We start from the raw sequence: 14,458 nt of genomic DNA, 5'->3' as shown, positions 1-14,458 counted from the left end.
TCCGTTCCTCTCTATAATTTCTATGGTTTTACTTCTCAAGGTTCATCCTGTGATACAAATATACTTATTTCTTGGAATAAATATTTTTTGACATGATAAAACTGTCTACTATTGAATATTATTTATACAAAAATAATAATTATATATTATTGCTTTTAAAAAGTGACAAAAACCTAAAAATTAATAAAAAAAATCGATTAAAATCAAAAAATTCGATTTTAATAAAAAAAAATCAACAAACCTGGATTAAAAATATAACTTTTTCGAAAAAAAGAAAATATCTAAGGGTAAAATATCAACTTTTTTAATTTCTTCAGACCTTTGAGTTCAAATATAGCGTATTATATTATGTGGTCACTGCAATTACTCTACTACATAAACCATTTAGTAAGCGTGGTTCCTACAATATGTTCAGATTCAAATTCACCGAAGTTAATGAATTTAATTAAATTTTTGTATACAGTCGAAACTTTAAGGTTTACAATCCTTAGTTTTTCCAGCTTTAAATTCCCCGACTTTTTGAAAATTCTTAAAATTCCTAATCTTTTCCTGACTTTAAGCATGAGTAAAAAGTAAGATTTGATCATCTGCTTAAAATGTCAAAGTTTTCTACTTCTTTTTGAAATATTTTTATCCTGGCTTTGTTACAGCAATACTAACTATTGGCGAGAGCAGAATTGGAGTAAAATGACGTCAAAAGAGTACACTAGCACCTCTACTTCGAAACTCCAGAACAGGCGAAAAGTATCCATTTAGTAGGGGTGTATATTTGGTAAGAACAAATAATTTGATCGAATAACAAATCGAATATTCGATTCATCGGATCGAATAGCGCTTGGATAAGTTCGCGGATATTCGTTTTTCCTGATCAAATAGTCGAATTAAAACTCGAATATTCGAAAAGGGAAAGACAAAGTATTTGATATTTTCAAATAGTTTGCAAACTGGTCGAATAACCGCGGGTCTTTTTCTAATTTGTTCAGGGCCGGCGTTAGGGGGGGGTAAGCGGGGCAAAAGTACCCGGGCCCGGGCCTCTGAAAGGGGCCCGCTGGAACGGGTGCCTAACTAAAATTTTCTGATATTTCCAAAAAACCGAATTTTGGAGTAAAATTACCTGGGGCCCGAAAATCCTAGCGCCAGCCCTGAATTTGTTGAGTTTCAAGGCCATTAAAGGAGAACTCCTTATTTCTGACACCTCTTTAGGCCACAGCCGAAAGGACCATATATAAAGAGTACCTTGCAAGTCCATAGTCTGTGTATTAACACTTCTTGGCGAAAGGCAGAAGCTATTTATTTTAGCACCTATAATTGACTAGATTATTGACGTGTTTTCTGTTTTCGAATTTTCTAGAATAACAAAGTAAAACTAAAACGAAACTGGGCGAAAGGTTAAAGCAACTTTGTGATTAAAAAAGTGCATTTTGTTTAACATTTTGAACTTATTTGAATGGTAAAGTCAAGAATTTACAGTAGCGTTGCTTCCACGGGGCTAGGCGGATACGTTTTCCTATGAACGATATTAAATCTACTGTAAAAATTTCATCTAAATAAAAGTAACATAATTCTACAAATTCGTTTCTCACCAATTGAAGTAACGATAGATACATATTTCCTATCTACCTGTGTGGATAAAACTAAATTCATTTGATTACGTATAATACGTCAATTGGCGGGAAACGAATAAAATTGGGATCAGTTACATTATCACTTTAGTACACCTAGTATATGTAATCAATTTAGTACAGACGAAGCTCTACTTGTACACTTATTACGGAGAATACTCAGCCCTCGGATTTTAGGTTTAAAAATGTTTGGATGAGGCACCTTCATCCAATTCCACTCTGGTCCTCAATTAATATAGTTACACTACTGAGCATTTAATAAATAAAATAAAAATTATACTTTTGGTTTAGTATTTTGCTATTTGCTAGTAAAATGTCCTGTGATTTCAGTTATTTTTTATTTTTTTTTGGACAAATATGCAAACTATTTGGGTATTTGAAAACCAAATACGACGAATTATTTGATATTCGAAATACTATTTGGTATTTGATCAGTTAACTGGCTTCGATTTTTGACCTAAAAATATTCGACCAAATTATTTGAAGTTTTAAATATTCGATTTGGTATTTGACTGGCCTCGAAAAAAATATTTGATGTTCGATTCGATCTCCAAAAAATGCTATTTGCACACCTTTACCATTTAGTACAATTCGAACGTTCGATTGGAAAACGTCGTATGAAATCTCAATTTCAAAGAATGCACTTTATCAAAGACCTCAAAAAATGCCATTTTCCGATATTTCAAAATCGCAATTCGCTAATAGTCTTAGCCCAGATTTCTCTACGGAGAAGCGTCATTTTAGGGGCAAAATATCGGTTGTTCGATCGAAAGACCTATTTTTCATCCAAGTACCTGAAAAAAAAATCATTTTTCGAACTAGTTCAAAAGAGCGTGGATATTGTTTTCCAATAAAAGTTACAACTCAAAACTACAATGCTTCTTAATATGGACTTCCGAAACATCAAGAAGTTTCAAAAAGTAGTAAGAAAAACTGTTTATTGTTTATCTGTATCTATAACAACTATTTCCGGAAGTTGAAGAAAATGTTACGAAGTAGGCCAACGGTATGGCAGAGTCCTCAGCCCAGTCAAAAAATTTAATTCCTTGTAAGAAAATTACGATTCCTTCAATATATAGGATTATGCAGAACATAAAGTTAGATTGTATAGGACATTACATAGGACGAAATCTAGGATAATAAAGAGCGTAATTTTTAAAATCTAGGATAATAAAGAGCGTAATTTTTAAATTCAGGATAATATAGAGCGTAATATTAAAAATATAGGATAATATAGGGCGTAATGTTAAAAATCTTAGTTTTCAAAAGGATATTATAACACCATTTTTAAAATCTAGGATAATATAGAATGTACATTTTAAAATCTAGGATAATATAGAATGTACATTTTAAAATCTAGGATAATATAATGTACATTTTAAAATCTAGGATAATATAGAATGTACATTTTAAAATCTAGGATAATATATAATGTACATTTTAAAATCTAGGATAATATAGAATGTACATTTTAAAATCTAGGATAATATAGAATGTTCATTTTAAAATCTAGCATAATATAGAATGTTCATTTTAAAATCTAGCATAATATAGAATGTAAATTTTAAAATCTAGGATAACATAGAATGTACATTTTAAAATCTAGGATAATATAGAATGTACATTTTAAAATCTAGGATAATATGGAATGTACATTTTAAATAAGAGCGCGTATTCTTTAAAATATAGGATAATAGAGCGCGTTTTTTTAAATAAAGGATAATAGAGCGCGTTTTTTTAAATAAAGGATAATAGAGCGCGTATTCTTTAAAATAAAGGATAATAGAGCGCGTATTCTTTAAAATAAAGGATAATAGAGCGCGTATTCTTTAAAATATAGGATAATAGAGCGCGTATTCTTTAAAATATAGGATAATAGAGCGCGTATTCTTTAAAATATAGGATAATAGAGCGCGTATTCTTTAAAATATAGGATAATAGAGCGCGTATTCTTTAAAATATAGGATAATAGGGCGCGTATTCTTTAAAATATAGGATAAGAGCGAATATTCTTTAAAATATAGGATAATAGAGCGCGTATTCTTTAAAATATAGGATAAGAGCGCGTATTCTTTAAAATATAGGATAAGAGCGCGTATTCTTTAAAATATAGGATAAGAGCGCGTATTCTTTAAAATATGGGATAATAGAGCGCGTATCCTTTAAAATATGGGATAATAGAGCGCGTATCCTTTAAAATATGGGATAATAGAGCGCGTATTCTTTAAATATCGGATAATAGAGCGCGTATTCTTTAAAATATAGGATAAGAGCGCGTATTCTTTAAAATATAGGATAAGAGCGCGTATTCTTTAAAATATAGGATAATAGAGCGCGTATTCTTTAAAATATGGGATAATAGAGCGCGTATTCTTTAAAATATGGGATAATAGAGCGCGTATTCTTTTAAATATGGGATAATAGAGCGCGTATTCTTTTAAATATGGGATAATAGAGCGCGTATTCTTTTAAATATGGGATAATATAGGGCGTAATTTTTAAATACAGGAAAATATAGGGCGTAATTTTTAAATACAGGATATTGTAGGGCGTAATTTTTAAAATATAGGATATGGAAAAATAGGCAATAATTATCCTAAAAGAATGAAATGAAAATTTGTTCAATCAAACCTATAGGACATTTCAAGAAGTAGAGGATAGGGTTAGAAATATAGGATTTCATAGGTGGTATAGGATCGCTGTACTGCCCGGTATTACCGTTGATAAACATGGGAGCTGAGCGCAGACGAAATTGGACTGTAGCCGCTTTAATACTAGGAAGCGCATTCCACGTTTAGAGCGTTCGAATGAATGCTTATAATTAGCCAATATAGTGCTGTTGACGCAGTTTCCATGGCAACCAACAATACGCGAGCGCTAACCTAAAATTCTAGGTGGACAATTCCGACCTGGACAAAAGTGGCCAATAAATATTTTAGCCACTGAAAATTATAAAATAATAAAAAAAATATTTGCCGAATTAATTAGGCATAAATATATGCGTAGGAATGGTCAGATTCTGATTAACATGAGAATAGTCTTAATTTTTTGGAATAATTAATTCTAATATTGCAAGTTCGGTGTAAACTAAGACATTTTTACAATAAACTTCTTAAAAATTTAATTCCAATTACTTTAGTAAGCTTTGATATTAATTTCTTTATTAGCCACTATCGGCCATCCTGCCAACTTCCCGTTTTCCCACTTTGCCAATTTCCGGTTTTCCAATTTTGCCAATTTCCCACTATTTACCATTATACCAATTTCCTGTTTCCCACTATTTACCATTATACCAATTTCCTGTTTCCCACTATTTACCATTATATCAATTTCCTGTTTCCCACTATTTACCATTATATCAATTTCCTGTTTCCCACTATTAACCATTATACCAATTTCCTTTTTCCCACTATTTACCATTATATCAATTTCCGGTTTAACACTATTGGCCATTTTTCTAACTTCCCACTGGCCTGGACCTACCGTAACAATTAAACTGTATTAGTATATGTCTTAACAATATTGCCAAGTTAGTTTGATGAAACGGCAACGTAGTACAGCAAACGCTTAACCGTCACCGAATACAACGCGGAATGTTTAACTTCGCGAGTGGCGTGACAAACGCCTCACGCTACTGACAAAGTATCACCAGTGACATATATCAAGACAACACAATCGTTCATTTTCCTACGAAAGAAACGCCCCCTGAGGGTCAGGAAGCGTACCATTACGCTTCAAAAAATGTCAATGAAAAAATATATCGGTCGAGAGTACTCAGCCTAGCAATCGAGCTTTTACAATTTGCGAAAAGGGCTAAGAATAGCTCTTTCGAGGCGAACAATGGTTCGTGTCGCTTCCGCCGCCGTGCCGAGTGGCGCTGATTGCCTTACGCGGGAAGTAAAATGGCGTAATTAGGGAGGAAGATGGAACCGGTTAAAATGAAATGACTCGAAATTAACCTCTCATTAGAACCACGACAGCTTTTAATTCCCGCCCATCAGAAGGAAATAATATACCTCCAACGGGAGAAGTGTCCACCTACCGGGTTGCGACTCTTTTTCGCGTTCAAATTCCCTGACTTTTCCCGATTTCCCTTGACTTATTTTCAGTGGGATCCCTTCCATATAATAATAATAATAATAATAATAATAATAATAATAATAATAATAATAATAATAATAATAATTAGCTAGGCTAATACCCTTGGCACCACCTTAGGCCTAAGTCATCATGCGACTTTTGAAGCCCTTAATTCAGGTGGCCGGGTTACGATGCGTAGGAGGGTGGTGGCAAGCCCTGCATGCCACGAGATCGAGCCAACAGGTCCCTACACTAACTATTACCGTTAACCTAGACAAGTTTATATGGAAGGGGAAACCGAAGAACTCGGGGGAAAACCCCTTAAACCAGTGGGGAGAGAACTTGCAAACTCAACGCGGAAGGAGTTATTCCGAGTTTTCACCCAGTGCCACAAGCTGGAATCGAACCCGGCTCCTCTTGCTGCGAAAGTGCTAACCACTCCGCCACCCCACCTTCAAGGTTAAAAGAAATAGTTAGTGTAGGGACCTGTTGGCTCGCGTGGCATGCTGGGCTTGCCACCACCCTCCTACGCATTGTAACCCGGCCATCTGAATTTATGACTTTAAAAGTCGCTTGATTACTTAGGCCTAAGGTGGTGCTTTGGGTATTAGCCTAGCTGATTATTATTATTATTTATAACTCTCAGTAAAATTTTCGCTTGTGAAGAATAGGAAGTGTCACACTTACGTACCAATATTATACACTTATGGTAATAATAATAAAAATGATTGAAAATAAAGCTGGAGCCAGCGAAGGTTCACATTTCAAATTATTAACATTAGTGCCAGTATAAAGAGCTGGTTACTTATATCGTGAGAGCCAGATCATATACTTCTGGTGGGATGAATGAAATGGAGGCTATCGATTTGACTGAATTACCGGCGTGAAAACATATGGGGCGATTTTCTTTGAAGTGGCCTCGTCGATTAAACGCAATGGATGGTCTGCACGATTCAATTAAGCAAATTCCGAGTTTATAAACCAGCCATTTCCAAGGCTATAATTTTTACAGGTTATTTTTCTTGTGGATTTTAATAGACAGATTCTGGCCGATTTCGTATTTTCACGAATCTTTCTCGATTTACAAATATTCCGTTTCGATTTCAAAGAAACCCGACTAATTTTGAGATACTCTTTTTCCATTTTATTTTTTTGAAAACAAGTCATCCGAATTGGAAAATACTGATATCCCATAATTACCATTTTACAATCTTATAGAAATAATCCTCTATCATTTCTAAAATACAGTTAAAAATTTCGAAATGTTTTTTTTACATTTTAGAAATAATTTTGTTTTACATTTTAGAAATAACTAAGTTTTTTTTAAATTTCGAAATTATTTAACAATTTTGAAATAATTTGTTTTTTTTAAATTTCGAAATTATTTAACAATTTTGAAATAATTTGTTTTTTTTACCATTTCGAAATTTGTTTAAAAATTTTGAAATAATTTTTTTTTTAAATTTCGAAATTTCCCTTTGGATTTCAAAAACCAATTTTTGTTTTCTATAAATTGAAAATCCCTTCTACAATTTCATATTTGCCGGAGGAGTTTCGAAATAATTTGTTTTCTAAAATTTACAACTCCTTCAACAATTTCACAATTACCGTAGGAATTTCAATACAATTGTTTTCTAAAATTAAAAAATTAAATCTCCAACAATTTCAAAAAAGCCGCAGCAATTTGAAAGTGGTCTTTACAACGCTTTCCCATTAATTTCAAATTCCCCTATTATTCAAATCTACATTTCTTTGGATTTCAACATACGGATTTCGATTATCGAGGAGAAATACATTGCCCGCTTGTAATACTCCGCGTAGGGAACATTGCTTTACGAGAAAAATGATCAATTAAATATTTTTGCGTGAATCCTTTTAAAGGTTTATCAGTTAGGATTAAACCGAATATGCTAAAAATATAGGAAATAGGGGATAAAAATGGAATAATAGGATTTGGTAGGACCATTTCGGCAATATAGGAATTATAGGACCGCTGGGAGTCCCGAGTCATTAGCAGTAAGATGATTCGCAAATTATAAAATTAGTAAATGAAGACACGAATTTTCGCGTAAGTTTAAAAAGACTTTTTATTACATAATTTAAGTATTCATATAATTAAACTGTTTTAAATGATTCGCAAGGTTGAACTTTTTGAATTTTTAAGGTTGAAAACTATTCATGAATAATTTGAGTGCAGCAAAATGTAAAACTTTAATTAAGCTTCATTTAATTTAATTATTTGAAATTATAATTTGAGTGTGCTCCGAGCTAACATTTCTAGCGGCGAGTGTGCTCCGAGCTAACATTTCTAGCGGCGAGTGTGCTCCGAGCTAACATTTCTAGCGGCGAGTGTGCTCCGAGCTAACATTTCTAGCGGCGAGTGTGCTCCGAGCTAACATTTCTAGCGGCGAGTGTGCTCCGAGCTAACATTTCTAGCGGCGAGTGTGCTCCGAGCTAACATTTCTAGCGGCGAGTGTGCTCCGAGCTAACATTTCTAGCGGCGAGTGTGCTCCGAGCTAACATTTCTAGCGGCGAGTGTGCTCCGAGCTAACATTTCTAGCGGCGAGTGTGCTCCGAGCTAACATTTCTAGCGGCGAGTGTGCTCCGAGCTAACATTTCTAGCGGCGAGTGTGCTCCGAGCTAACATTTCTAGCGGCGAGTGTGCTCCGAGCTAACATTTCTAGCGGCGAGTGTGCTCCGAGCTAACATTTCTAGCGGCGAGTGTGCTCCGAGCTAACATTTCTAGCGGCGAGTGTGCTCCGAGCTAACATTTCTAGCGGCGAGTGTGCTCCGAGCTAACATTTCTAGCGGCGAGTGTGCTCCGAGCTAACATTTCTAGCGGCGAGTGTGCTCCGAGCTAACATTTCTAGCGGCGAGTGTGCTCCGAGCTAACATTTCTAGCGGCGAGTGTGCTCCGAGCTAACATTTCTAGCGGCGAGTGTGCTCCGAGCTAACATTTCTAGCGGCGAGTGTGCTCCGAGCTAACATTTCTAGCGGCGAGTGTGCTCCGAGCTAACATTTCTAGCGGCGAGTGTGCTCCGAGCTAACATTTCTAGCGGCGAGTGTGCTCCGAGCTAACATTTCTAGCGGCGAGTGTGCTCCGAGCTAACATTTCTAGCGGCGAGTGTGCTCCGAGCTAACATTTCTAGCGGCGAGTGTGCTCCGAGCTAACATTTCTAGCGGCGAGTGTGCTCCGAGCTAACATTTCTAGCGGCGAGTGTGCTCCGAGCTAACATTTCTAGCGGCGAGTGTGCTCCGAGCTAACATTTCTAGCGGCGAGTGTGCTCCGAGCTAACATTTCTAGCGGCGAGTGTGCTCCGAGCTAACATTTCTAGCGGCGAGTGTGCTCCGAGCTAACATTTCTAGCGGCGAGTGTGCTCCGAGCTAACATTTCTAGCGATCCTATGTCCGTACATTTTCATAAACAGTATTCTGAAATGGAAAGTTCAGGTGGACAATAGCGGAAAATTGTGGCTTGGACAAAAGGTAATTTAGTGACTAATTTGACCAAAAGTGGACAATATCTTCTTTGACTACATATTCTGCTTAGTCAGTTTTGACCTCTGAAATGTTAATTATGTTCAAAATAAAATTTATTAAAAACTTTTTATCTTTTTAATACAATTTGCCACGGTTCTGGACTTTTCTACAAAAAAGTTTATTTTTACTTTTAGGAACACTTCATAAATACATAAATGATTTAAAAAACCGCTTAGATTTAAAATCAGACAACCATGATTATCCCCTCCCTCGAAGGAAAAATATTAAATTGGCAAACTGATGCTAGTAAACAGTTTAAAATAACAAAAACCTCCGTGAATAATCTTTGATTAGGCAGACGAAAATAAACAAGATACAAAAATGCATTAATTTCCCAGGGCTATTTAAATTCACAGACAACCGCGAACCCTACACAACGCGTTCATATTCGAAGCACGATATCGCTACGAGGAAATGAAAGAGTTTATTTTTGCCAAATGTTTATTCGCTTTAATTACTGGGAAAATAACCCTAGCCAACGTCGTCAGGTGAAAAGAAAATCCATAAGAATTGCTAATCAAGAGGTACGGTTTTAAATTACACCACGAACGTATTTAGGTTACGGAAAACGTAAGAGTCAACCTATTTACGGAAGCTAGGACTAACTGGAAATTGCGATTCCAATTGATACAGCAATGCCATCTGTTAGCATCATTCGTATAACATCCGTTCTTACGTTTAAATAACATGGCAACACTGCATTAAAATTTAAGTGTAGCCACTAACCAATGATTTTTTGCAGTATAGAATTTTTCTATGCAAATTAACAATATTTTTCTTGAGTGATTTAGTTAATGAAGTTCCGCGGATCATTATGAACGTTAAATAAGCAATTTATCGAAAAATTATGTTCTTACGACCGCTACTAGATGGCGTGATACAATTTAGCAGGTCCCGCACTCAAATCTTAATTTTTTTATAGGAAAAATAAGATTATATTTCTTAAAATATAGGACTTTATAGGACTATTATCTAAAATTTTAACAATTTTATAGGACCATATATGCTATATCATTTGCTAACTTTATGCATTTAAAAGCAAAATCTATATTAAGTAAAATAAAAAATAGAAATTATTTAACCATTTTACCACAAAAATATAATAGTAGCTAACCATGTTAACAATAACCAAAGTATAGAGTAATGGCACTGTGACGTCCTATAGATAAAAAATTTGCGACCAAAATGGCGGCCATGGCTAAGCTACGGAGTGCTACTACTCTATAGACTATTATGACTTTGCATAGGAATTTATCCTATAGCTAAATCTAGCAATTCAACTTACATTGTTAGTGGCAGGTTTTGAAATGGGCAAAATATCAAAATTACAGGATTTTATAAGACTTTTTGGGGACTACTAAAAATATAGGATTTTATAGGACATTTTTAAAAATATAGGATTTTATAGAATTATAGGATCTCTGTGGACCCTGAATTTGGAAAACGGAGTTACCGTTCGAGAGAGACGAGTTTCGCTGGATCAGGCCAGCTAAGCCAAAAGGGTACGTTCTCAGCAAACCTAAATAAATTCTTGATAATACCACTACGGTTAGAATTAACTTTCAAATAATCAATTTCTCCACCTGCACAAACAATTAACCATTTTCACATAAGATATTCCTGGTCCGGCGGGGGTAGCCATTTTGGATTAAAAAAACCCTACCAAAGCTAGGGCGATTACAAGCGACATCGCCCAATAGAAATAACTTTATAATAAATGATTACACACTTGAAAGTTAACCGTTAATAAAAATGTACACGTAGATGACGTCAGAGTTAGTTTCGTAACCGATATAGTAGTAAGTCAAGTTAAGTTGAACGTTCTATTAAAGTTACGCGTCAGGTTATTCGCTTTATTTATTACGAATAGCTTCAGGCTTAGCTAGCGCTACCAAGTAAGCGAGAGAGAAAATCTTCAAATTAGTTTCCTTCCTCCAACATCCCGAAAAAATACTCGCACCCTCTCATCCGAGTACCGCGTTCAGCGAAAAATAAGTTCTCTCTCCGCTTACAAATATAAAAAAATTACACGCTCCAATCTGTACGTGTCATTTTTATTTGACAAATACAAGTCTATTTCGTCATCGAAATACGAGTAAAAATGCCATTTGCGTAAGGACGCGTTTTTTATCAATTCCCACCGGAGATATGTTAACGCAGACTAAAAAGGTTTTAATCTCGAAATGCGGACAGGCTGGAAATAGGCTAGCCAAAATGCATTTCTAGATTTAATAACAAGGAGTTTTTATTCGCTTAGAACTCAAATTTAGACGACCTTAGAGTATTTTTCGACAGCGTTTCGTACAAAACTATGGGGTGGGGTGGAATGGGGGATGGGCTAGTTTAATCTCTACCCCCAAATTGTCTGGTGACATCACTGTCTGGCCCAGATAGGGGTGCGGGGATGAGATGGAGCTGGTGGCAATATCAGTACTTTTACTTCGGCTTTTTTTATCAGATCTCACTGCCATAAGTTTAAAGGCCGACTACATAAATCTTCGGTTTACTCTGTCTTGCACTGGAAGTCGGCTGACTGCAATACAGATGTGCCATGCAGTCAGCCTACTTCCAGTGCAAGACAGAGTAAACCGAAGATTTATGTAGTCGGCCTTTAAAGAGCGTCACATAGCGTAGAAATTTATATTTAAGAATATATAACAGGCTAGCAAGTAAATTAAGATTGTTCTATACAGGCCAAGGCTTAATTTAATGTAATACATGTGTAATATTTGTAATAATTTGCTTCTCAAAAATTGGGGACACATTGACAACTGATAAAACAGTTTGCTACACCTACAAAATGTAAAAATTCTATCAGATTAACACCCTATCAACAGTTACTGCTATCAAAATTTAAAAAAACCAGAAATACAGTACTGAATTTGTTAGCAGACCAGTTAACAGAGATAAGACAGACAACAGCTTAAAAATTAGGTCACACCAATTTAGCTAAGTCCAAAAAAAGGGTTCTTCTTACCTTCAAATTCACCGTTTTGATTTGACATATTGCTTCTTTGTACAGCTGGTTTAATTTAATTGTACTTCAAAGGGATAAGAGATCATCTACTTATAACGGATATTTTTACGTCCATCTTACAAAATCAAACGGCACCTATTAAAAATATAACAAAAACTTGTATTTCTACCTTTTTTACACCTTGAAAATGTCTGAGCCTAACTGGTCCTACCACTATGGCTCATTGCTTAAAAACTCACTTTCACCCAGATAAAATTTGGAAATGTTTCGGATTTATTAACATAATAGTAGCCAGTAAATAGACCTTGTATAATTTAAAACCATGGGTAACTCCGTAAAATGCAAAGGAAATGTTTAAAGCATTTCCTCAAAGGATTATTACTATGTCGGTCCCTTTTATCTGCTTTGCACACATAGAATGCTCAATTTATGGTTTATTGATAGTCCGCTTTTCGAGGCAGGATGTGGGGGATATGGGACCGTCAATTGTTTACAAAGTCAGAGATACAGGAAATACCATAGTCCATTATGTCATAGAACTTCTAAATTACGACTATGCTCAATATGAAAAAATGCTTTAATGTCTATTGGATGGTATTGTAGGTTTACATACGTGACAAAATATTACGTTAAATTTAAAATACTAACAATTTTGCTGCAAATTCAATAAACCTTCGTGACATTGCATTAAATTATACAATATCGAGAGTAAAATTAGGTTTGTAAAACTCATTTCAATTTCGCGTTTCTAGGCAAATTCATATCATATGATTGTAGGTCAAGTTGGGTCAGTCAAGTGACATTTGGAAACTCCAAGGCCTAGCAGCCATCTTATCCGAAAAGGCGGTAAAATATTTCAGGTGCAAAGCAGCTGAAACCATTACAAAACATGCGAAGGTGACTGGGACTTGGCCAGATAGATATCAACGTTTCTAAGACCAATTATTTCAGTTTTGTAGTGGAGTTTCATACTTACGGAAATAAATAATATCTTCTCCTTTAAATAATTAAATTATCACGACATTATAGCTCGCTATATAAACTACAAAACCCGTCAAAATAGAACCGTGACCCAGAGAACAGCGCATCTAAATTTGCGTCTAAAAGGAAAAACTACCGGCATCAAAACACGTCGCTTCCTTTTCTTACCCACCCGGCGATTTCTACGGTGAAAAACAAATTTAAGATATTAATAGAAATACTTGCGCCATCTACAATAATTTTTATAAAATGTTTTTTCGAAAATAATTCCAAGGCAAAAAATGTTATAATTTTGAGACGCTGCTGCCATCTTTTACCTAATATGACTATCGTTTTCTTTTAATAAGGCGCGAATTTCAAAAATTGATTTTCTTAAACATTTGTAGAAACGATATTGATTGTCAAGAAGTCAAATTTTAAATTTTCAGACAGAATGGCGAATGCGTGGAAATAATTTTTTTTTAGTATTAAAATTCTTAATAGAGACTTGGCACTCCGTAACTTTGGCCATGGCCGCCATTGTGGTATTATTTTTCTTCCCACGATAAAAACTATTTAAAAAAAACCGTGACGTGGACCTTAAAGGGCCACACCGGCGTTTGAAAAAATTCGGCCCGAATTTACCACGTGGTAGCAGAAACGACCAATCATATTCTGGAAACAAGCGCGTGAAACTGGTTAAATTCATATGCCGGTGTGTCCCTTTATGTTTGACGTCCATGAGATCTGGCCAACTTTAAATCAATTATATTAAATTGATAATTACGCGGTTAAATCTATTCACTGAAACGAGTCTACGTGGCGCAACGGCGCTAGCTTCTTCGAGGTTGCGCCTATGATCTAGCGTCTGCTACAGACAAATTAAAAAGTCATAAGAACGTTTTTTCTTAAATAAACTTATCCAAATATAATCAAACGATGCAAAGATTATATTAAAATGCAAGTATCATTATTTATAAAGTCTTTACGAATAACGATGAGGAAAAACTATTAGTGTCTACTTTAGCCGCTACCTATCTAGGTTTCAATGGCGAACCAAAGGGGGCGTGGCGATAGTTTTCGACCGCGATCTGAATTAAGCTATTTTAACGAGTGAAACGGAAATAAAATTTCAAGATTTCAATCAATTCAGTGAGTTTTCCATACTGCTAAACCCGAGTCATACTTTTCGTCAAGGTGCCAATTAGGCCTAGAATGAAAAGTAGTGACATTTCGACCATCGTTCCAGGTGAATAAGGTCAAATGAAACTCAGAATTT

The 14,458-nt window shown here is 35.2% G+C and overlaps 1 protein-coding gene across 1 annotated transcript in view; it reads right to left on the bottom strand.

The window, feature by feature from the left end:
• The window catches only part of LOC149943682 (uncharacterized), a 58,495-nt gene extending 45,105 nt beyond the window's left edge, over positions 1-13,390 (bottom strand). Inside the window, exons 1-2 of the mRNA XM_090174995.1 lie at positions 13,196-13,390; positions 12,220-12,354 (exon numbers count right to left, since the gene is read on the bottom strand). Of these exons, the coding sequence (XP_090031121.1) occupies positions 12,220-12,247 (28 nt within the window). The 5' untranslated portion in view covers positions 12,248-12,354; positions 13,196-13,390. The remainder of the gene's footprint in view (positions 1-12,219; positions 12,355-13,195) is intronic.
• Positions 13,391-14,458: the final 1,068 nt, after the last annotated feature.

This window comes from Leiobunum rupestre, chromosome 5, assembly GCF_980474605.1.
Source record: "Leiobunum rupestre chromosome 5, qqLeiRupe1.1.hap1, whole genome shotgun sequence".
Classification (NCBI taxonomy): domain Eukaryota; kingdom Metazoa; phylum Arthropoda; class Arachnida; order Opiliones; family Sclerosomatidae; genus Leiobunum; species Leiobunum rupestre.
The sequence above is the reverse complement of the archived record's forward strand: the minus strand, read 5'-3'. Positions and strand labels throughout refer to the sequence as shown.